Below are 24910 nucleotides of genomic sequence, written 5' to 3' on the forward strand. Positions count from 1 at the left end.
GAGAACTAGTAAAGGGGATTGACAGTGAATCCTTTTCAAGACTTCAGCATGTGGCTGAGAATGAGATGATCAACAGTGTGAAAAGCTACATAGAGGTCCAGCTACATGAGGAGGCAAGGTTAGGGGGCTATAGTTAGACCTTCTAAAGTTAGACCTTCAAATCATTTCATGGACCTAATTCTGGGTGGGTATTGCTTAGTACCTGATTTTCCAGCTTATTAGTGAATCTCACGCTTGCACAAGAAGAGTTCCCTAACTTCCTCAAATTTGGTCATGCCAGTCCCCTACTGCACAAACCTTTGATGGACATGAGGGAATCTCAAAAAATGTCATTTTGACTCGGGTCTTAATGAAGTTATTTATATCTGTGGGGCACCAAAATTTACAAAACAAATCACAGATAGTGATCTGTTTGATGAGATTCAATCGGACTTCTGACTGAACAGAACATATCTGCTTCAGTCAGTCGATAACGCATTTCGCAATCTAAACTTCTCATCATTCTTCACTTCTCTCCTGAAACTATCTGGATCTCAATCGAATTCTCTAAGAACGCTTGGGAACTGATGGTGTAGTCAAACTCTACAAACGGTTGAAGGTCGGATTAGTTACACCAGTCCCTTAAAAACTGTGTTTTTCCTTATCGTCACATTTGATTTTAATTCTAGATTCAGTTAGTGGTATCTTGATTGTAAACCTGCATCTCTGACATCCTTGGGTGTCATCCTTGGTAAAAGACACGACCTTCAAGCACAAACAAATGTAATGACTAGGAGAGGACTTTTTACTACTATTTCTTTAGGGGATTTGTCTGTTTCTCTCAAAACATGACCTAAAAACGCTTATACATTCTCTTGTGTTGTCCTGAATGGACTGTGCCAACTATGACCGGGCTTCCTAAAGTACACCTTGACCACTTGATGGCAGTGTTAAATGCAGCGGTACGCTTTAGAACTGGAACTAAATAACTCCAAAAATGTCCATTCTTGTATTTACTGCCCCAATAGCTCCCCTTGAAAACCAAGGCACTCTGCAAGATGGACTGTTTCACCCACTATATTTTACCTACCTCCATCCAGTGAAGCATTAGATTGTTGGGTGGGCTCATATCAGTAAATAATACTACAACTCTTCTCTTAGAACCCTCAGATTTAAAAGACAAACTCACAATGGCAGAATCCTTTTTGGAGAATGTGACAAAAATTTTGAATTTTCTTTCCCTAGGGTCACATCCTTCTGCTTCTGTGCCTTCTGGAATGAGTTAAAACATATTATTCTCCAAAGACACTTCCTGTCCCTTCTACTTTCTGTATTTGTGTGCCTACTTTTCTGATGCTTTCTTTAATTTACTCCCGGCTCGTCTCTGTATTGTAGCCTCTCTGTATTGTAGTTCTTTGCATTTTTCCTCCTCTCCCTTTCCTCCCATGTGTTCTTTTATGTTTTCCAGCTTCCTTCCACAATACTACCCATTTTGCTTTACTATTCCTACCAGTCCCACAGCTGTTCTCTTACCTTGGTCTCCTTTTTATGCATGTGCAATCATGAATCAGTTCCAACGTTTTATCTTATTTTTGCCTTGAAAATATGTCCTGGTATTTATATATATCCTGTTTGACTCACTTCTACTGTGTAATTGGTTTCTTCGAACATGCAGTTTTGAATGTCATTGTGGGCAGTTTTGAACATTACTGTGGCCATGTCACTTTCTATTGTAACTTTGTCAGTCCTACTATAAAGTAGTCCAACACCTTTGGGTCATGTCCACCCAATATAAAACTACAAAAATAAAGAATTAACTAAAGCTCAACCCAGTCTCACCTAAACCATACATTTCCAACATGAAATGGCAATATGACTTATCTCAGGGTTTTCCCCTTAGGGCACTCCAAGGAAGGAAATCCCAAATAAATTAAGCAGCACAATTACTCACTATATGACAGAGATCCAAGAAGATACATTTATTATAAAGGAAAGTTTTACAGGTCACCCTTCTTTCTTACCAGTCCGGACATTTTGATGTTTTGGAAATCTGTTAAGTAATTGGTAATTTTTCTAATAGTTAGCTGAATTTAGAGAAGCATCCCTCTTTCCCAACTTTATTAGCATCTGCATCAAGATTTATCAATATGAAGAAACTATCGCCTAGTTTTAGTCTGCGCTTGAAAAGAATAAGGCTATGTGCAATGAGTATGACCCGCTGGTTTTGTCAGAGACCATCCCTGAGATTTGCAATAGGGCAAGGATGGGGTCCAGAGTGTATGAGTCCAATCAACTGGATGGGTAATGTTTATGTGTCAGCCAGGCATCAACAGGGCCTCAGTCATGAGAAATTTCCCCCTTCAACAAGGGTAGGTTTGTCGCTGGACATTTGCACTGATCTTCTGTAGGTAGTAGGTATAGCTAATGTATCTGATTTTAAAGTTTGAATGCAGAACTAACACAAGCACTAACACTTTGCCTTCAAATTTCTCCAATATTATTTCAGTATACAGAACCTCAATATCTTTGGGTGGTTTAGATAGAGAAATGAACACATATCAATAATTTCAAGATGTGTGTCAGAATATTGCTATCAAAATTATAATTTGACAGAAACATTATGTTCTAAATATCTTTTATAAAAATATCATCCCCTTTAGGTGGACAGTTTCTATGATTAACTGCAATGGGGCGATATTTTTGTAAACAATGTTAATATTTTTGCCTGATGATAATCTGGTTATTATATTCTGGTAACATTTTGTTATTTCTGCCAAATATCAGCAGTACTATACAGGTCTATATAACTACTACTTCCCAGGAATGCATATAGTGTAATCAGAGAAGCCTGCCTGCAGCAATTTGGGTTGAAATGACATAATTCATCATACTGTACTAATATGATTTCTAGATATTTAACTTCAGAACTATACCGATTTACGGATTGTGGTTTCTAATTACATAATTTAAACTCTGTAATCTTTAACAAAATTAGATAGTGTTGGACTTGGCCCTTTTGGCAGGTTTGCCCCCCACTAAACATTTTGCCTTAAAGTCTGACATAGTGTTGGTGGTTTTAGGCCTCTGGGCACTTTAGCACTCTGGTCCAGTGTAAAGTGTGTGTGCTCTCTGTATATATTTGGTGAAGGTGGCCTGCCCTCCCATAGGAATGCATTGGGGATAAGTGTGTCCGTGGTAATTCCTGGTATGAGAGGAGCGCAGGGTCGAGTTTAGTATGTATGAACTCGTGAGAATAAATGCTGTGCGATGGTATGCACAGATTTATGATGACTGGTGGAGAAATGCCACTTTTAGAAGATGGCATTTCTGTATGCTATGTGTCTGCCTGCCTGATGTGAATTGCATGTCTGGCTTGTGAGTGACAGGAGCTGAGAGGTGTGTGTGTGGCTCCAGGAGGGGCAGGGTGAGTCAGCGCTAGGCTGAATGGGACACCTGGGCTAAGAGTAGTGGGAGGGGTAATCCCCTGACTCTGAATAGGATGGTGCCTACCCTAGTGAATGCTGTCTCTGCCCCCTGTAGTGTGTCTGATCACCTAGCCCCCACCTGACAAAGGGGAAGAGGAGCTTGCAAAACAAAGTGCTCCAAATATCCCCCGAACCAGTTTCATCTGGTTCCCCCATGCCCTGCACTGCAGACAAAGGAATTCTGAGTATAAGTATAGGGGGTGTGACCCCATGGTGTTGTTCAGTTCTGGTGTGCTGATCCTGCTGTGGCATGCTGCTGCTGGGGCCCAGGAGGACCTGCCAGGAGGGCTGCCATCCTGGGCCCAGCATGGCTCCCTTGATCCCTAAAGGAACTTTTTGCTGGACTTACTTCGCAAGTGGCCATGTCATGTGTATATAATCCCCTGTAAATATTGCCCAGTGCTAGTTGGCACAGTGTATATTGTGCGATTACTATTCTAATGTTTTTTATGATAATACAAAGGCTATTTTTGATATAACCTTGTGTGGAAGTCCTTTTGTGGTGTGCCTAGTATGTTGTTGCTGTGGGTGTTGCGCAAACGCTTTACACATGGCCTCCGGGATAAGCCTGACTGGTCGTGCCAAGCTACCAAGGGGGTGAGCAGGGGTTATCTTTGGCGTGTAACTCCCTTGCCCTGACTAGAGTGGTGGTTTCGCCTGGCTTGGGCACAAGCCTTAGCCAACCAGAAATCCCATTTCTAACAGATAGTGATTGTGTTGACTTGCTATGGTTGAAGTCTATACAAAAAACTTGCTTCCAAATTCAGTAGTGCATAAAAATTGGCAATAGTGAAAACTGGGATTTCGTTATTTCGTATTATTCTGCCTGCCACCACAGGAGTCTAGACTACGTTTTGGTGGATGGAAACCCTCAATGCGATGTGAATATGAGATATTTTCGGGGATCGTTTAGTAAACACTTGCCCACATTTTGGTTAATAACAAAATGGCCCTGTCCACTAATAATAATGTATGGGACAACCCAAAGAAGTTCCTAAATGAAATATTAGTACTAGAAAATTCGTGATGAGATGTTAAGGTTCTTTTTTTTAAAGAAACTTGGCCGGAATATTCTTAATGCATTTAGACAGGATTTCTTTTTTTAAAGCAGTCTTTAATTTCATGATCAATTTAACAGGCTTTACATCACAAATACGAATGACGACTGATTACAAATTATCTCTGGTGGGTAGCCACAAGAAAATGTGTGCCCTCTGCTTAGGTCAATGAAACATATTGCATCATACACGGCAGCAACAGCTCGATTTTACTGTCTTGGAAGACACTGCTCCATTGCTCTCATAATGCCGCGCTGATTAATATTATTAGTCAGCCAGTGTTGTTCTATATTCTAGTTACCTTTTCAGTAGCAAGAGGACGGCGTTGGCGGTGCTGGCATCCAATCCCGTGGTTGGCTCATCCAAGAACAAGATGGAGGGATCTGAAATGAGCTCCATACCAATGTTGGTCCGTTTTCTCTCTCCACCAGACACGCCCCGGATGAACTCGGTGCCAACCTATGGTTAAGGAACCACAGAAGCATATTTCACAAACAGAACCTATGATCAACATGCTTTATCTCCAGGAGTTTTGGGCCCGCCACACAGGATACCCCTTTGACCCAATTAATGATAAAAGGATATCATTCAAAGCAAATGTGCATAATTGCCAAGTTTTCAGTTTGTTTATGTGTGACATTTCTGTAGTTTCAGTGTGCATATGAGTGACATTCAGCAGCTAAATGTGTGACACTTTGAGTGACACTTTCTCAGAAGTAAATCAAAGCAGTAACTAGTCTGTGAATTTTTCATTATAGCATCTACATATTAACATGCCAGTTGGAGCAAAGCCTTCTAGATTTACAAAAATGCAATGAAAACACAGCATGATCGGTGTTACCGGTTAGGGGCTATGGCCGATGCATAATGAATACCAACCAAAAAAATGCCAATACTGATACCATTCCTTCTCTCTTTGTCCAACACCGCCTGGCCTGAAGGACGCCGTGCTTGGGATACTTTTTAAGGCGTGGGTCAACATTGACCGTATACTGTTCAAGGAACCTATCCTATAATACCATCTTGACTAAAGACTCCAGACTGAGGTTGCAAAGCTCCTGAAGCTGCCCTCTTATGAACAGAATTCCATAGGGGCACAAAAAGACAAGTGTGTCCTTTAGACGTTTGATCCCAATACTGTAGGGACACAGAAGAAGGACCATAAGGTCTGCTCTACTTGAGAAGAGGAAACACTCATTGGAACATGACTGATGACTGATGAGCCCTGAAGAAGTCCTTTAATAGGACGAAACACGTTGGCTACTGTGGAGAGAAGAAAATAAAGATTCAAAGAATAAAGAATTGTGTGAACTATTTCCCCTGGTGGAACTGATTTTTTGTGTGTAGTGTGTGCGGATAAAATCATTTTTTGCAGAAGTCCAGCCAAAAAGCAGGTGTCATTGGTCTACTGGTCCCAAGTTATGTTGAAACCCAAAACCAGCGCTTCCCTTCAATTGCGGCTAGTGTCCGACTTGGGTGGTGACTCTTTCAGGTCCACCAGACCCAAGTACAGCTGTTTGAGTATAAGGACTTGGTCTCCCAGGCTGCGCTTCAGCCATCATTGACGATCAAGCGATTGTGGCTACCAACTCAACAATGCTGTAACAGGAATACCGCCACAGAGTGAACCCGGTCTTCTAATGTTTGACCCTCACTCTTTGTTTTAACCTTTCCAATTAGCAAAACAAATAAACTACTTTTTTGACTCAATTGGGAATTTTTAAATTCACTGTCACCTCACACGAACCCCGCTCCACAGTAACCTGGCGTTGTAGCACACTGGGATGGCCTTCGGCCATACCCAGTGGAGCCCGATGATGAAGCATGTCACCAGCCAGGTTGGTGAGTGAGGGCTTTCTACTAAACCTTCTATGGCTTAGTTTTCCTTAAATAACATAAAGTGTTGTTTTGAGTCAGCAGACTCGTGCTCCTATGACCCTAAGAGGTTGTGCCCAAACCACACGTACTCTGTTGTTTTCTGAGTAACAGGAAGTCAGCCAACTGACTCTGAAGTTTACCTCTTCTGTCTCGGGCTCAGAGACGACTTTCCTTGGGCAGGGCACCACATGCATAGTGCTCTCTTTGCTAGCACAAGGATCAGCAGGTGCAGTCCAGACTTTGGTGAAGCCTCTCTTTGCCAGGTCCAGGGAACAGCAGGGCAAACCTTCTTTGGCCCTCCTACCAGTGCAGATGTGTTCTGAGATTTGGGTGCAAGGGGTGCCACTTTTATGCCACAGCTTTGCCTCTGGGAATATGGTGATGACTAGCCAATGGGCTACAAGGTCCCCTGCAGCCTGATTTCCTGCAATGTGTTGCATCTGGCTATCCCAAAGTACAATATTCTGCCCACCCCCAAGATGGCAAAACCCTTCCCTCGGAGTGTGGAGCAGCCCCTCTTGTGTGTGTCCACCATTTGCCTTTTAAAGGGTACTTCCCCTTTGAAGCTCACCTTTTGGGCTCACAGTCTGTTAGGGCTTCCTGCCATAGAGCGGTAACATCTCTTTCAATGGTAGGCCTCTATTGTAGCAGAAGGCTGTCTTGTGGCCAAGAAATTGTAACTGGACACATATTTACAGAGTGGTGACTGTCTACAGTTGCCTTTTAATCAAAAGTTACATTATATTTGAATTGGGCATCAAGTTGGGCTAAATGTAGCAATTCGGTTGATACCATGGAGTACCAACTTTAGTAATCCCATTCAGAGGTTAGCACAGTTCAGTTGTAAGTGTGTAACAGTGTACTTTCCAAAGATGCTACTAGCCTTTACACAGTTAAAACAACAATTTGGGGGTTTTACGCTTAGGACATAAAAACACATCCTACTTTTTTTATATAACTCACCCTCCCTTAGGGCATGATAGACCTATGTTAGAGGTAACTTACAGTAATTAAAAAGTAAGGTCTATACTTTGTAGTTAGTTGAAATAGCCAAGTGGAGTTAGCAGTTTAAAACTGCTCTTACAGTATGAAGTGGCAGGCTTGGAGGCATGTTATACTTTGTCACACTGGTGGCGGCACACTAAGTGCAGCAGACCATGATGGACACGTTAACTTACAGGCCTTGGGTATCCCTGGTACCATATACTAGGGACTTATAAGTAAGTTAACTTATGCCCATTGGGTATAAGCCAGTTAACCATACACTTTTAAGGGTGAGAGCACTGGCACTGAGATCTGGTTAGTAGGCCTCATCACACTCTCAGAGTAATTACACCAGTACATAATTGTCAAAACAAGAGGGGCAACAAGTGAGAGTGAGCCTGCAAAAAGCCATGCATTCTCACACCCCACGAGCTAAACGCGCAGGAAAATAAACCAGACTGTTGTTGGTTCTCTTCGACTATTCAGCAGGAAGGATGGGGAAACTGGCTGGCCTTTGCAGGGTCTATTCATTCTCACATTGTTCTGCAAGGATCAATCCCTAGAGGGAGTTGATCCACCTCAAAACTGACAGGCCCTGATATAAAGTGGGCCTTACATAGGACTGTGCCTCTATTTATTCTTCCTTTTACATGGGTCAATGACTCCTGGTCTCACTAGCCCCTAACGTAGCTGGGGCAACACCTAACTTACCCACTGAGGCAACCCACTCGTGTGTAGCCCCACCAGGATAAACAAGGTCAGTGGGTCCATTGTACCTCGCATGATGGGACTGAACCCCTATGACAGAGCCAATGCTGCCCCAAAGGCAAGGAACCAGCAGAGACCATTGAGAGCTGTCAATGCCCAGAACCACACATCCAGCTCTTGACTGACAGGTGGATATGCTACCTTTGGGTTAGCTGTTGGCCTCACAGCTTGACAGGGACTCAACAGGTCTACCTTGGGGTGCGACTTATATATATTAAAAAGGAAGGTCTGGACTTAGTCATCAGTTTAAATGGCAAAGTTAAGTTAGCAATTTGAAACTGCTCTACCAGCCTGCAGCGGAAGGCTTGTCACACTTGTGGTGGCACAATAAATGTTTCCGTCCATGGGGGACACTTTAACTTATAGGCCCTAGTTACCCCTGGTACTGTATACTAGGGGCTAATAAATAAGGTAACTTATGAAATTGGGTATAAGCCAATTAAACATACAAATGTGAAGATTGATTAGGATTAGGGAGTGAGGGCGGGAGGCTATGACAGTGGAGAACCCCGCCTCCACCTAGCCTCAGGTGACCGCTGCTCCTCCTCTCAGTAATGGAGCACGCCGGGCAGGAGAGCTGAGAGTCTAAACGCCGAGCAGCTCTATGGTGGAGACACGAGCAGAAAACTTAGGCGGCTCGTTGCTGTGTGGCTGGCGTGTGGTATAATTCTCTTCTCGAGTCTTGGACATCGATATTGAGTCCAGTGGATGCAGCAAATTTGCGGGAGGCGGAGCGGTCGGAGACGCGACGCCGGGTGCTGAGTGCCGGGCGCTTACTGCCAGGTCTTTCACGGAGCTGGCTTTGCATGGAGCACAGAGAGTGGAGAAAGCAGCTGCCATTTTTTCATCTTAAAGGAGAGGAGGGGGAGGAGGTGAGGTGGCGGCCCCGTAACAGCCAAACTGATAGTAGTGGGTGAGCGGCAATTTGCGCAGTGGAAACAGGGCAAGTGGTAGAAAGACTGCTACCATGTCATTTTGCAATAAGTGATGCAGAAAAATTAGGAGAAAAAAGGGATAAAGTGTTTTTCAGACCGTTCTATGAAGAAAATTAACTCTTAACTGTAGCACGAACAATAAAGATGAGGAAGCAGCTAAAGCTTGCGGCAGCAGCTGCCAAAATTGATGCCGCGGCTGCGACTAAAGCCAAAAAACGCATAGTGCAAACCAGACTCAATCAGCAATCAGCCAAAGCGGGTAATAAAACTCTGCATGGGGAGATGAGCTCTAGCCCTGAAAGTTCGGAGACAGATGCCTCTGAAATTCAGCACGGAGTGGAAGATCCTAATGAGACAAGTATAATAGAGGGCTCAGAAATGGAGAGGAAAGATAAGGAACAGGACATAACAATAAGGGTTCTCTCAGCCCGGAAAAAACAAGAGCTGAAAAATTCTAGAGACTTTCCTCTATTTGTAAAAAAGAACCTCTTACCTATTACCGTTCAAGTACCCGTGAAGCATAGTCAAGGTTTGCCTGGGGAGTCAACATTTGATACCATTAGGAAATACAGCACAGCTCTCCTACACACGATCATCACCACTAATGTCTAGGTCACCACCGCCGCCGTCGCCTCCCCTCTCAGGTACTTCAGCTCAGGTGTTGAGAGCAGGCGAGACATTGACTGAAGGAGCTGTCCCTGTTCTCGATCAATCTAGTCCACTGGTTGCAACAGGCCGGCTTCCGCACTTCTCCTCTGAAAAAACTGTAATACAACATCAGCTTGAGGGTTGCTCACCTTTTGGGCTCACAGTCTGTTAGGGCTTCCTGCCATAGAGCGGTAACATCTCTTTCAATGGTAGGCCTCTATTGTAGCAGAAGGCTGTCTTGTGGCCAAGAAATTGTAACTGGACACATATTTACAGAGTGGTGACTGTCTACAGTTGCCTTTTAATCAAAAGTTACATTATATTTGAATTGGGCATCAAGTTGGGCTAAATGTAGCAATTCGGTTGATACCATGGAGTACCAACTTTAGTAATCCCATTCAGAGGTTAGCACAGTTCAGTTGTAAGTGTGTAACAGTGTACTTTCCAAAGATGCTACTAGCCTTTACACAGTTAAAACAACAATTTGGGGGTTTTACGCTTAGGACATAAAAACACATCCTACTTTTTTTATATAACTCACCCTCCCTTAGGGCATGATAGACCTATGTTAGAGGTAACTTACAGTAATTAAAAAGTAAGGTCTATACTTTGTAGTTAGTTGAAATAGCCAAGTGGAGTTAGCAGTTTAAAACTGCTCTTACAGTATGAAGTGGCAGGCTTGGAGGCATGTTATACTTTGTCACACTGGTGGCGGCACACTAAGTGCAGCAGACCATGATGGACACGTTAACTTACAGGCCTTGGGTATCCCTGGTACCATATACTAGGGACTTATAAGTAAGTTAACTTATGCCCATTGGGTATAAGCCAGTTAACCATACACTTTTAAGGGTGAGAGCACTGGCACTGAGATCTGGTTAGTAGGCCTCATCACACTCTCAGAGTAATTACACCAGTACATAATTGTCAAAACAAGAGGGGCAACAAGTGAGAGTGAGCCTGCAAAAAGCCATGCATTCTCACACCCCACGAGCTAAACGCGCAGGAAAATAAACCAGACTGTTGTTGGTTCTCTTCGACTATTCAGCAGGAAGGATGGGGAAACTGGCTGGCCTTTGCAGGGTCTATTCATTCTCACATTGTTCTGCAAGGATCAATCCCTAGAGGGAGTTGATCCACCTCAAAACTGACAGGCCCTGATATAAAGTGGGCCTTACATAGGACTGTGCCTCTATTTATTCTTCCTTTTACATGGGTCAATGACTCCTGGTCTCACTAGCCCCTAACGTAGCTGGGGCAACACCTAACTTACCCACTGAGGCAACCCACTCGTGTGTAGCCCCACCAGGATAAACAAGGTCAGTGGGTCCATTGTACCTCGCATGATGGGACTGAACCCCTATGACAGAGCCAATGCTGCCCCAAAGGCAAGGAACCAGCAGAGACCATTGAGAGCTGTCAATGCCCAGAACCACACATCCAGCTCTTGACTGACAGGTGGATATGCTACCTTTGGGTTAGCTGTTGGCCTCACAGCTTGACAGGGACTCAACAGGTCTACCTTGGGGTGCGACTTATATATATTAAAAAGGAAGGTCTGGACTTAGTCATCAGTTTAAATGGCAAAGTTAAGTTAGCAATTTGAAACTGCTCTACCAGCCTGCAGCGGAAGGCTTGTCACACTTGTGGTGGCACAATAAATGTTTCCGTCCATGGGGGACACTTTAACTTATAGGCCCTAGTTACCCCTGGTACTGTATACTAGGGGCTAATAAATAAGGTAACTTATGAAATTGGGTATAAGCCAATTAAACATACAAATGTGAAGATTGATTAGGATTAGGGAGTGAGGGCGGGAGGCTATGACAGTGGAGAACCCCGCCTCCACCTAGCCTCAGGTGACCGCTGCTCCTCCTCTCAGTAATGGAGCACGCCGGGCAGGAGAGCTGAGAGTCTAAACGCCGAGCAGCTCTATGGTGGAGACACGAGCAGAAAACTTAGGCGGCTCGTTGCTGTGTGGCTGGCGTGTGGTATAATTCTCTTCTCGAGTCTTGGACATCGATATTGAGTCCAGTGGATGCAGCAAATTTGCGGGAGGCGGAGCGGTCGGAGACGCGACGCCGGGTGCTGAGTGCCGGGCGCTTACTGCCAGGTCTTTCACGGAGCTGGCTTTGCATGGAGCACAGAGAGTGGAGAAAGCAGCTGCCATTTTTTCATCTTAAAGGAGAGGAGGGGGAGGAGGTGAGGTGGCGGCCCCGTAACAGCCAAACTGATAGTAGTGGGTGAGCGGCAATTTGCGCAGTGGAAACAGGGCAAGTGGTAGAAAGACTGCTACCATGTCATTTTGCAATAAGTGATGCAGAAAAATTAGGAGAAAAAAGGGATAAAGTGTTTTTCAGACCGTTCTATGAAGAAAATTAACTCTTAACTGTAGCACGAACAATAAAGATGAGGAAGCAGCTAAAGCTTGCGGCAGCAGCTGCCAAAATTGATGCCGCGGCTGCGACTAAAGCCAAAAAACGCATAGTGCAAACCAGACTCAATCAGCAATCAGCCAAAGCGGGTAATAAAACTCTGCATGGGGAGATGAGCTCTAGCCCTGAAAGTTCGGAGACAGATGCCTCTGAAATTCAGCACGGAGTGGAAGATCCTAATGAGACAAGTATAATAGAGGGCTCAGAAATGGAGAGGAAAGATAAGGAACAGGACATAACAATAAGGGTTCTCTCAGCCCGGAAAAAACAAGAGCTGAAAAATTCTAGAGACTTTCCTCTATTTGTAAAAAAGAACCTCTTACCTATTACCGTTCAAGTACCCGTGAAGCATAGTCAAGGTTTGCCTGGGGAGTCAACATTTGATACCATTAGGAAATACAGCACAGCTCTCCTACACACGATCATCACCACTAATGTCTAGGTCACCACCGCCGCCGTCGCCTCCCCTCTCAGGTACTTCAGCTCAGGTGTTGAGAGCAGGCGAGACATTGACTGAAGGAGCTGTCCCTGTTCTCGATCAATCTAGTCCACTGGTTGCAACAGGCCGGCTTCCGCACTTCTCCTCTGAAAAAACTGTAATACAACATCAGCTTGAGGGTTGTCTTCAGGCCCAGAAAACTGCATCAGTTTTTTCTAAAGATAAGACTCAAGTTAAGGACAGCTCAGACCCACCAGAGCTGCTACCGCAAAAAGATAAACTTGGGTCGCAGCCAAGACTCGAAGAACCTGAGTCTGAAACTCAAAATGATTCGACTAACACACGCCAGATTAATATCAAGACGATGTTGAATCTAATACTTGAAAATATTCGAGACATGAAGAAATCTCAAGAAATCGGGATAGCGGCACTTCACTTTTGACTGGGGAAAATCGAAGAGGCAGTTGCGAGTTTTCCCCTCAGAATTCAGGAAGCCGAAACGAGGATATCCCAACTAGAGGATCAAATGAATGCTATGCTCCAGCAAGTAAACCTGGCGGCTCATGATAAAATAATCTTGGAGAACAAAATTGAAGAACTCGAGAACCATTCTCGCTGTTCAAATCTGCGGAATGTGGGGGTCCCGGAGGGGCGCGATGGAGCCTATACGTATCAGTGGGTGGAGACATTTTTCAAGCAAAAGGTCTCCGAGTTTCTGGAGATTTAACATTGACCTGGGCACATCGCGTTCCAGCTCATCTCCCTCCAAACATGAAGTTCCCTCAAACAATACTAGTCAACTTTGCGAATTACCGTGTCAAGGAGAACATTTTGAGGATTGGGTTCTTGATTTATTTTACACAAATGAAGGAACAGCCAAAATGTTCACTGTTTGGGGGGGGATTTACAGCTGCGGCCCGGGGTCAAATGATTGCAGTATCTGCAGGAAAGATGAAAAAACATTTAGTTAAAATTGCAGAACTCCAGCTATCTCTTCAAAACGCTTCTAGATTTCATAATTCCCCAATACGGGGTCAGTGGGAAGAAGCAAAAAAGACATTGAGAGACTATTTTATTCTTGAGGAAATGAATAGCTCCCAAACCTATTTACAAAAGGTTTATGAAGAAAGTCAAATGGTGGGGAAAATGCTAGCTTGGTCAACAAAAGAAAGACAGGAATCAGCCTGTGTTTTGGAGATAATAGACCCCAAGTCTAATACAGCAGTAACAGAGCAGATATTGCCCGGGTCTTTGTTGAACATTATCAACAACTATACACCTCTAAAAATGTTGTCTGGCCTGAAGCGATTCATGAATACTTTGCAGAAGTTAAACTTCGCTGGGTATCTATAAACTCTGCTGCCCATCTACAAAATGAAATAGCAACATCTGAGATTTTGACAGTTATAAAGTCCATGGCGGGGACAAAAGCCTGTGGGGAAGACGGCTTACCCATTGAGTTCTATAACATTTTTGCTAAAGAGCTGACACCCTTTCTTAAGAAACTATTTAACCATATTAAAACTGGTGGTGCTGTTCCTGCAGAATTCAAGAGTGTGATCGTAGTCAGTTTTACGAAAAAGGGTAAGCAACACAATAATGTGAATTCATATAGACCCATTAGTCTCTTAAACGCAGATTACAAGATCTTGATGAAGATATGGGCACAGCGATTTACCCCTCTGGCTCAGGGAGTAATTCATGTCGATCAAACGTGTTTTGTCGAGGGAAGGACTATGTCCTCCAATACTGGCTACTTGATTCAAGCACTAGAATATTTTAAATGTTAACAAGACACCAGCCTGCATTATGATGGTTGATGCGGAAAAAGCTTTTGATTTAGTTAATTGGGATGCTTTATTTTTTGGGCTCGAAAGGTTTGGTCTCCCGGTTCAAGTTATCTCTACACTACAAAACATCTATCGGGGCTCAGGCCCAGCTAGTAATTAATGGTAATCAAATAGGGTCAGTGGATATTAATCGGGGGACAAGACAAGGCTGCCCCTTATCACCCTTATTGTTCACCTATAGAACCCCTAGCGATTAAAATAAGGGGAAATATGAATATTCAAGCCCCGATTCCAGGCATGGTAAAATTAAAGTTATTTGCCGATGACCCTATTCTATTTCTCTGTCCAGAAAAGTCGAATACAGACCAGACTCTGGCCGAATTTAGACAATATGAATTAATTGGGGGTTATGGAATTAATCCAACAAAAAAATAGATTATAATATTAAACACTGGAGTCGAGTTCTTGCCAGATAATTTAAAACAGCAGGCTCTTAATACTGATCCTATACGCTATCTTGGGATCTTTGTTACAGGCCAATATGGCCAGCTTGTTAAATTGAATTATGAGGCAACTAGTATTAAAATACAAAATTTATTGGAAAAATGGGTAAATCTCCTGTTAACTCTGATAGGTCGTGTGGTGCTTATTAAGATGTCCATATTACCTCTATTAATTTTTCTTTTTTCTAACATCTCTATCAAGATTAATGCTAGCTATTTTAAAGGGCTCGACTCCATGAAAAGATCATTTATCTGGAATAAAAAGGAGTCTCGAGTTAAACTTTCGATTTTACAACTAGATATAAACTCGGGTGGCTTAGCATTACCGCATGTCCGCACATATTACGAGTCAGCATTCATGGATTTTGCAGCTTGTCTTTTGTCTAATACAAGATGTATAGATGATTTTTTCATAAATAAGATGATCCAAGAAGCGGGAACACAAATCCCCACTTTTCTGAAAAGTTCTAAACTTCCCAAAAAAACAGGTACAAAACGCTTCTGAATTTATCGAGAAGACTTCAGGTTTTTTTCTTACTGAGCGTTTTTTTTGGTCTTTAAACTTAATAATTAAATTAGTCTAGAGACTTGGGTCTTTATAGCCATTCCAACCATCTTAGAACTTGGCAGGATTTTGGTTTGGGTATAGTCAATCAGTTTTTTATTCGGGAGAGGGTGATCACTTGGGAAGAAGTTCTGACCATCTGTAATGTTCCGAATAAGTCTTTATTCTTTGAATATCTCCAAATAGTTCATTTTTTAAATAAATATAAGTTAATATTGAGTTGTTCCCCTTCTAAGACAGCTACCGCTTTGTATTCCGTTAATATGAAAGGGGTGAGAAATGGGTATCGTCTGATATGAACCCAAAATGAATCTTCTTTGGTGGAAACGTTTCTGGAGAAAGCTGCTTTAGAAACCCTATGCTCTTTCTCTAGGCAAGAATGGCAAATCATATCAACGACTGGAAAGAAGACTCTAAGAGCTGCTAACTTTAAGAGAATGGCCTTTCTTTTGCATTGGATGGCCTATTATACTCCAAAGGCCTTAAACAGAATTTACCCTGAGGTTGAAAATAGGTGTTTCTTCTGTCTCACCCCAATGGAAGTGGGTTGGAGGCACATATTTTTTACCTGTCCAAAGCTGGGGTTGTTTTGGGGAAAAAACTTTGGGCACTTTAGTCTGGCAATTCAGAAACCTTTCACTCCAATAGCAGAAGCCGCCCTCTTTGATATAACAAATCGGGAGGTTATACTGCTTAAATCAGAGGGCTATTTTTTAGCTATTTCAATGTTGGTGGCTCGTTCCTTAATTTTACAAAACTAGAGATCCGTGGAAGCACCTTTGTATGAGAAATAGCTTAATCAGATGAGGCGTACCAAAAGATTTGAAGAAGTTTATGCCAAACGAGTGGGGGCAATCAAAAAATGTTCCTTTACTTGGAAATATTTTACTGATTGTGAAACTTGAGTTGTCTCAGTTAATTGATGAGTAAAAACAAATTCGATTGGTAAGGAGTATAAACTCAGGCTTATAAAGTTTTTGTATTCTGTTGAACAAACTGTATGGTGAGATATATTTTTTGTGACGATTTCTTTTGAATTGTATTTAAGGAATTAAAAATTTTTTGACTCGTATTTATTTTATTTATAATACGAAATCATGTATTGTCTTTCCTGGACGCCATGCTCAATAAAAATATATTTTTTTTAAATGTAAGGGTTGGAGCAATGGCACAGAGGTCTGATTAGCAGGCCTCAGTGCATTTTCAGAGTCACTACACCTGTACCTTATAGTAAAATAATCAGAACAAAAAGTGGGGGTAAACCTGCAAAAAGCAATTTCCTCACACTACACATTAAGTACCACACTTGCCATAGATTCAACGAGGACTTGTGTTTTGCACACACAGGCTTTAATAAATGTGGTTGTTGATATTGCTTGCTTTTATGTTTTACATATGTTACTCAGCACATTACATCAACATATGAATCCATAGAAGGATGACAAACACACATATATATGTATTATATATATATACACATATATATAAAAAAAAACATCAATATCCTTCTACTGCAGCTAGTGAAAGACTAGTTCCAGCATCACCAACAGGCTAGTTTTTGAGCAATTGTTGATTAATTAGACAAGTAAAAGAAGACGCGTTTCGACCTCACTCGGTCTTGGTCACATATATAGCATTTGCCACACTTAAAAAGAGTTCTATTTAAACTCAAAATCAAAGATCAAAAAACACAGGAGATGGGCTGATTCACAAAGGTAAACTTACACTTTTGTGTAAGTTTACTACTATTAGGTATTCACAAACTACACGCTATTTTTCATAACTCCACACTCCCTATATGTGTGCAGATACTCCACAATCAGGGAGGAGGACTCTGCAGAACTAGGTATAGGGAGAGCAGAACTGCAAAACTCCACATGTAGTTTGTGAATGCCTAAAAGAAGTAAACCTACACAAAAATGTATGTTTACCTTTGTGAATCAGACCCATAGTATCCAACAAAGTAAACACTGATTATGTACTTACGTACACTTTTTCACAGTCAATGTAAGTCTGGATGACAGTTGTTGACATTTTTGAGAAATTCTAATATTCACAGTACACAACTAATTGCTTTTCTTAAAGGCGAAAATTCAGTGGTGATGTCACACTTCTCAATAAGTGATACGTGCCAAAACGTTTCAATCTCCTTCATGTGGGAAATTATGTTACAGCAAGGCCTTCCTTAGGGCAATTACCTTTCACAATGGCACACCACTGAGCTGTTCTGAAAAAGCGGATTCTTCTGCTATGTACTTACTGTGTCCCTTTTTTTTTTGGTTGTCGGTGGTCCTAACCCTTTTTCCAGTCCTCTCGATGCTCGGCTCACTCTCTCCCCTATATAACGCCTCTCATTCTGGATGACAGCACTGTGCTATGATTATTGCACTGGATTTCTCTCAGTGATTCAGTTTCCTGGGGTGGATTCATGAGGCAATTTACTTCCCCAATTTAATTACGATCTGGGACACTACTGTGATCAAAGCCTCGCTCTGATGACGTCACTGTTGTGCAGATCTTTCTAGGACTCCTGGGGACTCGAGCGTATCTCAGAAATCCAGAAGCAGACAAAATATGGGCAAAACAAGTGAAACAGGGCAGGATTTTCTTAACAGCTCAAGCTTGAAAAAGGTATGTGAATGCTACTGCTGTTAGTAGGGGTGCTAGAAGCAGGTCAGAATCCAACCTAACCCACAGCTTTTTCCTAATATCCTGACTGGACTGGGCAGGTCTACACATTTAGCATGCCAGAATGTTATAAGTACGAGGTTCGTGCCCCCACCCCCAAATAGTTTGAGCCAGTGGCTGAACATCCAATCCGGAGTTTTAATAGGCATTGCCAAAATTGAGATCCTGTGTCAAACATCCATGCAGAGACGAACCCGCGTGTTATCTGCACCCATGTAGAAATGGATAGCACTAAATCGTATGAGACAGAGAAATGTCTAAATATAAATGATGAAGGGAACAGAGACAAGGCCTCTAGCGAGTGTACAGCAGGTGCATTCATAATCGGGCTCAGCCCTGCAGAAGACCCACTGCCACCACCCCTACTATTGCACAACAGCAGCTCTTCCCCTATGGTGGAGGAGCATCTCCCCCTGCCAGAACCTTCAAAAATGTGAAACATTAAACGATAATAAACCAGTTTTATTATTGTTTTATTTTTCTTGTGCCGAGTCTTGGGTTCTGGCCAGGGTGGTGACAGGCTGGAGGTAGAGTGGTGGGCACTGCCTTTACTGCGCATGTGGGTTTTGCCGGCCGTCTGAGGCTGGCCAGACCCACATGTCCAGCGAAGCTCTCTCCAACCCCAGCTGCATTGCTGGGGTTGGAGAGAGCAGGCACAGGCTCCCAGTCTGTCCTGGAGCACAAATCATCAGCGCTCAGGCCAATCCTGAAGCTGCTGTCATTCATGTGAGCAGCTTCAGGATTGGCCACAAGGCAGACTGGGAGCCTGTGCCTGCCTGCAACGGAGAGGAGAGGAGCAGAACGACGCAATGCATCAGGGCGGCAGGTAAGTTCTCTTTTTTTCTATTTGTCTACGTCGTCCCCCATTCCCCCACCTCCCCAACCCCCTACCCTGCTTCGCCTCTTTTCCCAGACACAAGCCGGTCCTGCTATCGCACTGTTACCCTACCTAAAGGTAGGGGTCATATATTTCTTGTTTGAATTAGGGTCATAGGCATTTGTACTACTCCATTGGAAGTAAAAGTGAGAAATAATCTAAACAATTAAAATCACTTTGCATCTGATGTCCACTTAGGTTTATGGTATCCAAGTTGTCTCTTAACCACGGTTACATTTATTTTATAACATTCTCCTTGACATAGAGCGACCCAACCTACCCACAGCACTTACACCTCCTTTGTGCTTAATGACACTCAGAATGTGGGACAATTCATGAGACGTTCCATTACCTTGGAATCGGCCACTTTGGTCAAACCAAGCTCTTTAAGGATCTGGTCAATTCGTTCATCTTTCTCTTTTTGTCTAACGGATCTCGGAAGTCGGAGTGCTGCTGAGAACTGCAAATTTTCTCTCACTGTTAAGGTCCCCATCACTACATCATCCTGGGAAGAAAACAAAATGGAAACATGTTATTTTTGTACCGCTTTCATCAACTTTCCCTTTTTTCCATCATGTGTGTATTTGTACCAAAGAGAAATCTATACAACGTAAATGAACGATGACCTGCAGCAGGTAGATGGTGTATAGTTTTATATAATTGTTTATAACACATTTTATTTAAAACTATGGTAAAGGGGCACACAATTAGCAAGAAGTTTATAGACATTGTTGGTCCACTGATAAAATAGTCAGAGTCCGTTTCCGTTTGACTGTAGGTGATTGGAACCTTAACCGCAGTAGTACAAAGCAGGACGTTCCCATTTGAGAGTTGAAAAAGGAACATTTTCTGAAATGAGCTAGTTACGTTACTGAAGAAAATAACTATTTGGAGACTATCCCTAAATATTTCACTAAGACGCAAGGTCATGTGACAGATGTCTTCGAGAGGATAAAAGGCAGGAAGACGCCCGCGCGGCTTTCTTTGAAGCACTTGGGCGCGAACGTCGCTGGCCACTCTAATATATTCTGTCGTGGGTAAGCATGGCTAAATTTGCCTTAGGATGGATATTGTAGCGTATGTGGGGACGTTCGGGGGGCTTTTGGAGACGGAGCGTAACATGCTGAAAGTTTGGCCTGTCCGGAATATTACCTGGGGCCGTAGTGAGATTTTAACCAAGTATTGTGCTTATACGATTTTTGCGAGCACTCCACTTTGAGTTGATTTGAATATGACGCGCTTTTATCACAAGGTGTCTATAGCCGCATGATAGAGAGCATTGATTGCTTTATAAGTGGGGTTTCAAGTACAGACGGTATTTTGAGAATGGGGAATTACATGTATGCAAAAAATCCCCGGCTTTTTATTAAGCATTGATAACTGGTTGCGTTCAGACCTTTTTTGTGGGTGGGATACGGGAGTATTTATATATTTGTGTATAAGATCTGTCGGAATATTATCTGGGGCCGGATTCGGGTCCTAATTTGGTATTATGTCTACACAATTTGTATGTGAACACTCAATGTCGAGTTAAATGGAGTATGATGAGCTCGAATTAAATTGACTTTAGACATGACATTATGAGGAAACCTATTGGGACTCCTCGCTATTAAACATATTTAATGAGACAACAATGATATAGTGTAGTGGCTTTAGGGAGTTATATGGAATATATTTTATGAATGTTGATATAATGTAGTGCGTTACATATTAAGTATTATTTTATTATGGGGGGCGTGGCTAACCGAGCAGCGAGATGGCCGCTCTCTGAGCGAGCTCCGCCGGCTGCACATTTATAAATCCTTCATTATCCTAAGCGACGCTACCGAGGGGCCCGGCTTCCGTGTGAAACTGATGCGGCAGCCCGGAGGCACGACCGACTGGATCCTGGCCGCTCGCGAGCGGCTGCGCGCCGAGACCTGGCGACCGTGATTGACGCCGGCCTGACTGCTGGAGCCCGCCTGCAGCTGCGGAACTCGAGGCGGCGGTGACACCTGGCTGGACCTCGGGGATTACTAGGCCCACGGAGATCGGCGGAGAGAGGCCACTCAGGCGCCCTTGAGGCGAGACTGGAGGCTGTCGGCGGCCACTACGCGGTGATAATTGTGGAAGGAGGGAGCGGAGCGGCCAATCACCAGAGGTAACAGATCGGGGGAAGGGCTGAGGCAGAGGCGCGACGCCGCCATTTTGCGGTGCGTCCGGGTCGTTAGAGGAGAAGCTGCGGACCCGTGGCGCACTACAGCCCACACTGTGTATGCCCCTTGCTTGGCGTGCCCCGGAGCCCCTGCTGATCGCCGTTGGGTGTTCAGGTGTCGACCTTGCCCTGACACCAGGAGCTCCGCTCCCGGGCACAGAATAACGTGCTGACGGCCTCGGCCTGCTTCTGCCGGAGCCTCTCAGGAGCCTCTCACGTGCTTTGTCCTCCACTAGGAGATCGTGGGGGAAACTTGGTGGGGTCGCCGTAGGACACTGGGCAGCCCACTGTGATTTGGCGCTTCTGCCCCCGAGTTCCCTCTTGTGACGCCTCGCACTGTGCCAGTCAGCTCTAAGGGCCTGCGCGGCGCGCCGGAGAGCGCTTTCTGCCACGGCCTGCGCTCCGCGCCCCGTGCGAGCCAGTGATGGGGGGCACGAAGGATGCCAAGCAGCCTAAATTGACTTTTGACCACAAGCAGAAGGCCAAGCAACAGGCAGTGGAAACGGGGGCCGCGTCGTCACCTCCTAAGAGCCCTGCGGCCGAAGTTGATTTTGGCGCTCTAATGATGGAGGTCAGAACTAGCCTGAAGAGTATCGACGCAAAGCTGGATGCTATGGCTGCACAACTAGAGGCGGTAAAGTCCAAAGTGGACGTGCACGAAACGAGGCTGGACTGCCTAGAAACCAGACATGCCGAGTGTGCCGAGTTTCAGCAACAGGCGAAAAACCAGATCACCAATATTGAGCGCGAACTGGAGGCCATGCGAGCAAAGGCGGACGATCTGGAAGCGCGTTCCCGGAGGTCCAACGTCCGAATCACGGGAATTCCGGAGACAGACAACACCGGAAAGATGGAGGTCTTTGTGTCTGATCTTTTACACGAGCTGTTCGACCCGGACCTGTCCCAGGTGTTCACGGTGGAGAGGGCGCACAGGACACTGGGCAAGAGACCGCCACCAGGCGCCACCCCACGCCCTATATTAGTCAAGCTACTCAACTTTCAAGACAGGGACCGCATCCTGCAGATGGCCCGTGAAAAGGGCAAGATCATCCATAAAGGGAATCATATCTCATTTTACCCTGATTTCACCCCCCGTGTCCAGGCAGCCAGAAAGGAGTTCATACCTGCGAAGAAGCTCCTTATGCAGGCCGGAGTCCAATACTCCTTGTTATACCCAGCAAAATTGAAAATCTTCCATGAACGAACTGCTCACTTTTTCACCGACGCTAAGTCAGCCCTAAAGTTCGCTAAGCACATCAGTGGCCCTGGTGCCAGACGTAAGTCGCCGAGGCTGGAGGAGGACGCGGCCTGCACGAGCGACAATGATTGAGGTACCGAGGGTAATGTGATCCGTGTTGGCCCCTTCCACTAAAGCTGTCATTTGCTGGACTGTTTGGTCCCCTCTGGATGTGAACTGGGGGACGCTACTGGAACTGATGGAGCTGGCCCGCTCATGTTGGGAGGGTCTTGGTTGCTGATTGTGTCACAGGTCTGGGGCATATTGGACGGCAAACAGCTCCAGTACTGTTTGTTCCATGCTGCTGGGCACCTCTTGGGTGTCGCTTAGAACCTTCAGTGTGCAGCCACCCTGTGTATTCAGGGGTGTCAGCTGGGAGCGCCTCGCCCCATGGGGAATCTCCTGTTGTTTTTGTTCTCGGTTGACTCAAGTGCGATTCAGAGCACAAATGGGATTCTAGCGCAACCTGTTTGGGGGGTTGGCGTGGGTGGGGGGTGGGGGGGAATGTTGAGTGTTTGGTTACCGGTGCTGATGGAGCGTATTGCAATCTATCATCTCATGACTGTGCTGCGCGGGGGTAGGCGGCGGTCTGGGCCTGTTTGTGTGGGGTGGGGGGTCGGGGCGGCGGCCTGGTTGCCCTGGATGTGCCACAGACATGGGGGGAGTTAAACTGTGGACTTGGAACATTCGTGGCCTTGGGGACTATAAAAAAGCCAGATTGATGCATACCATGTTGACCAGACACAATGTAGACATTTGCTTGTTGCAGGAAACTCACATTAACTCGACCCCATCGCCCAGGCTGAAACACCACAGGTGGTCGCATGTATATTCAGCTATATACTCTAACTATGCCCGGGGGGGTGGCTGTCCTTATACGGAAGGGGTTGGATTGGAGAGAACATCATTGTGTGCTGGATAAGGAGGGTCGTTATGTACTGGTGCATGGCTGTCAGGTCCCCAACCAAGAGGTCACATGTCAAGAAAGGAATGATGGTGGCTGTGTTGTCAAGACTGTGCAAACAGCATTTGGTGCGAGGTCGAATGCAACATGGCGGCAGAGCGTTCCATAATCCGAAACGGGTTAGCGCTCTAGTTGATCGGGCAGAATTGCGTGATACCGGTGAGGCGCGCGGAGAGCTGCGCACTTCACCTGAACCGTGAGAGGAGTAGGAGGTACCTTCAACGCGTCGCGTTTAGTCAGGGAAAAGAAGATACGCGTCGCGAGAATTCTGAGGAGAATTAGAGATTGGAAGCAGCCAACAACCCCAAGTAAGACTGTTCCATATTTTCTACCACAGAAAACGTTCCGAACTTCGCAGCAGCGGAAGTTTAACTGAAGCACCGGTTCATGTGAATGAAATTACAGCGTTCAAAAGACAACACAAGTTCTGACGTAGCATAGTTTTTTGGGTTCGAGTTGAGTTAGCTCAAGTCAAAGAATATAACAGGTTTTCAGGTACACAGAGTAGTTCCGAGTGAGTTCCGATTCCTGTCAATAAGAAAACATAGGGAGTGGATACTCTTGAGGGCAGAATACAAATGACACAGAAAAGTAAGAACAAAACTACAGAGAAGCAACAGTAGTTAGAACAACCAATAAGAGGTGAAGAAGAATAAGAAAATAAACCAAGGCTTCCGTTCTCTGTCCAGTAAGTGAGTCTTGAGAAAAAGGGGCTAGAGAGAGATCAGGAAGGGAGAAGGAAATATAATAACACCAGATTTTTATCTTACAGCGAAAAAACATAAGAACAGAAGAACGAGTAGCATAGAAGAGAAGCAAAGGCACACAGCAATCAGGGTGGGTACAATAGAGAATAAGGAAAGACACAGGAAGGAAGAAAAGGGAAGTAGAAAGTGATTTACATGTAATTGTTTATTACAGCTCACGAACAACAGCAAGAGCCTGAGAAAAGATAGACTACATAAGAAGAAGCAGAAAAGAAGACCACCAGTGTGTGCATTCTCTTCTCTGTCCAATTCCCCTTTCCCCCTTGGGGCTCTTCTGGCTACGCATTTAGAAATTGTGGAGGCCGGGGAGTTCAGAGGAGGAATTGGGAGCTTGCGTCATCCTGCTCCTGTGTCAACCACCAGCGAGAGAAGAGCTGGTTCTGACAGAGTGAAGTGCCCACGAGGTATTGGCACCTGAGCAGAATGGCGGAAGGTTTGGATTTGAAGAAGCTAGGAAACATTTTGGATGAGATACAAAGAGAACTAATTACCGTTAGAGAAGAAAACAGGGAACTCAAAAAGGACACCACAGAATTGGCGCAAAGAATAGGGAGTTTGGTTGCGGGAGATGAGTATAAGATATCTTCCCCAGTTTTGGGTTCATTTGAGGAAGCAACTCCGTCCCAGTCAAGGGGTAACACACAAGTAATACATTCTTTATCCCCGGTGATTCCCTTAGCACCTCCAGAACGCTTTAGTGGAGACCCCCAGAAGGC

At 44.5% G+C, this 24910-nt stretch overlaps 1 protein-coding gene across 2 annotated transcripts in view; it reads right to left on the minus strand.

Moving 5' to 3' along the window:
* LOC146862017 (broad substrate specificity ATP-binding cassette transporter ABCG2-like) overlaps window positions 1-24910 on the minus strand; it is a 319514-nt gene that overhangs the window by 161538 nt on the left and 133066 nt on the right. For both annotated transcript variants that reach the window (XM_085641178.1, XM_085641179.1), the window contains exons 5-6: window positions 19385-19537; window positions 4824-4981 (exon numbers count right to left, since the gene is read on the minus strand). In XM_085641178.1, the coding sequence (XP_085497304.1) occupies window positions 4824-4981; window positions 19385-19537 (311 nt within the window). The remainder of the gene's footprint in view (window positions 1-4823; window positions 4982-19384; window positions 19538-24910) is intronic.

Source organism: Triturus cristatus, chromosome 2_2 (genome assembly GCF_964204655.1).
Source record: "Triturus cristatus chromosome 2_2, aTriCri1.1, whole genome shotgun sequence".
In the NCBI taxonomy this organism is placed as follows: Eukaryota; Metazoa; Chordata; class Amphibia; order Caudata; family Salamandridae; genus Triturus; species Triturus cristatus.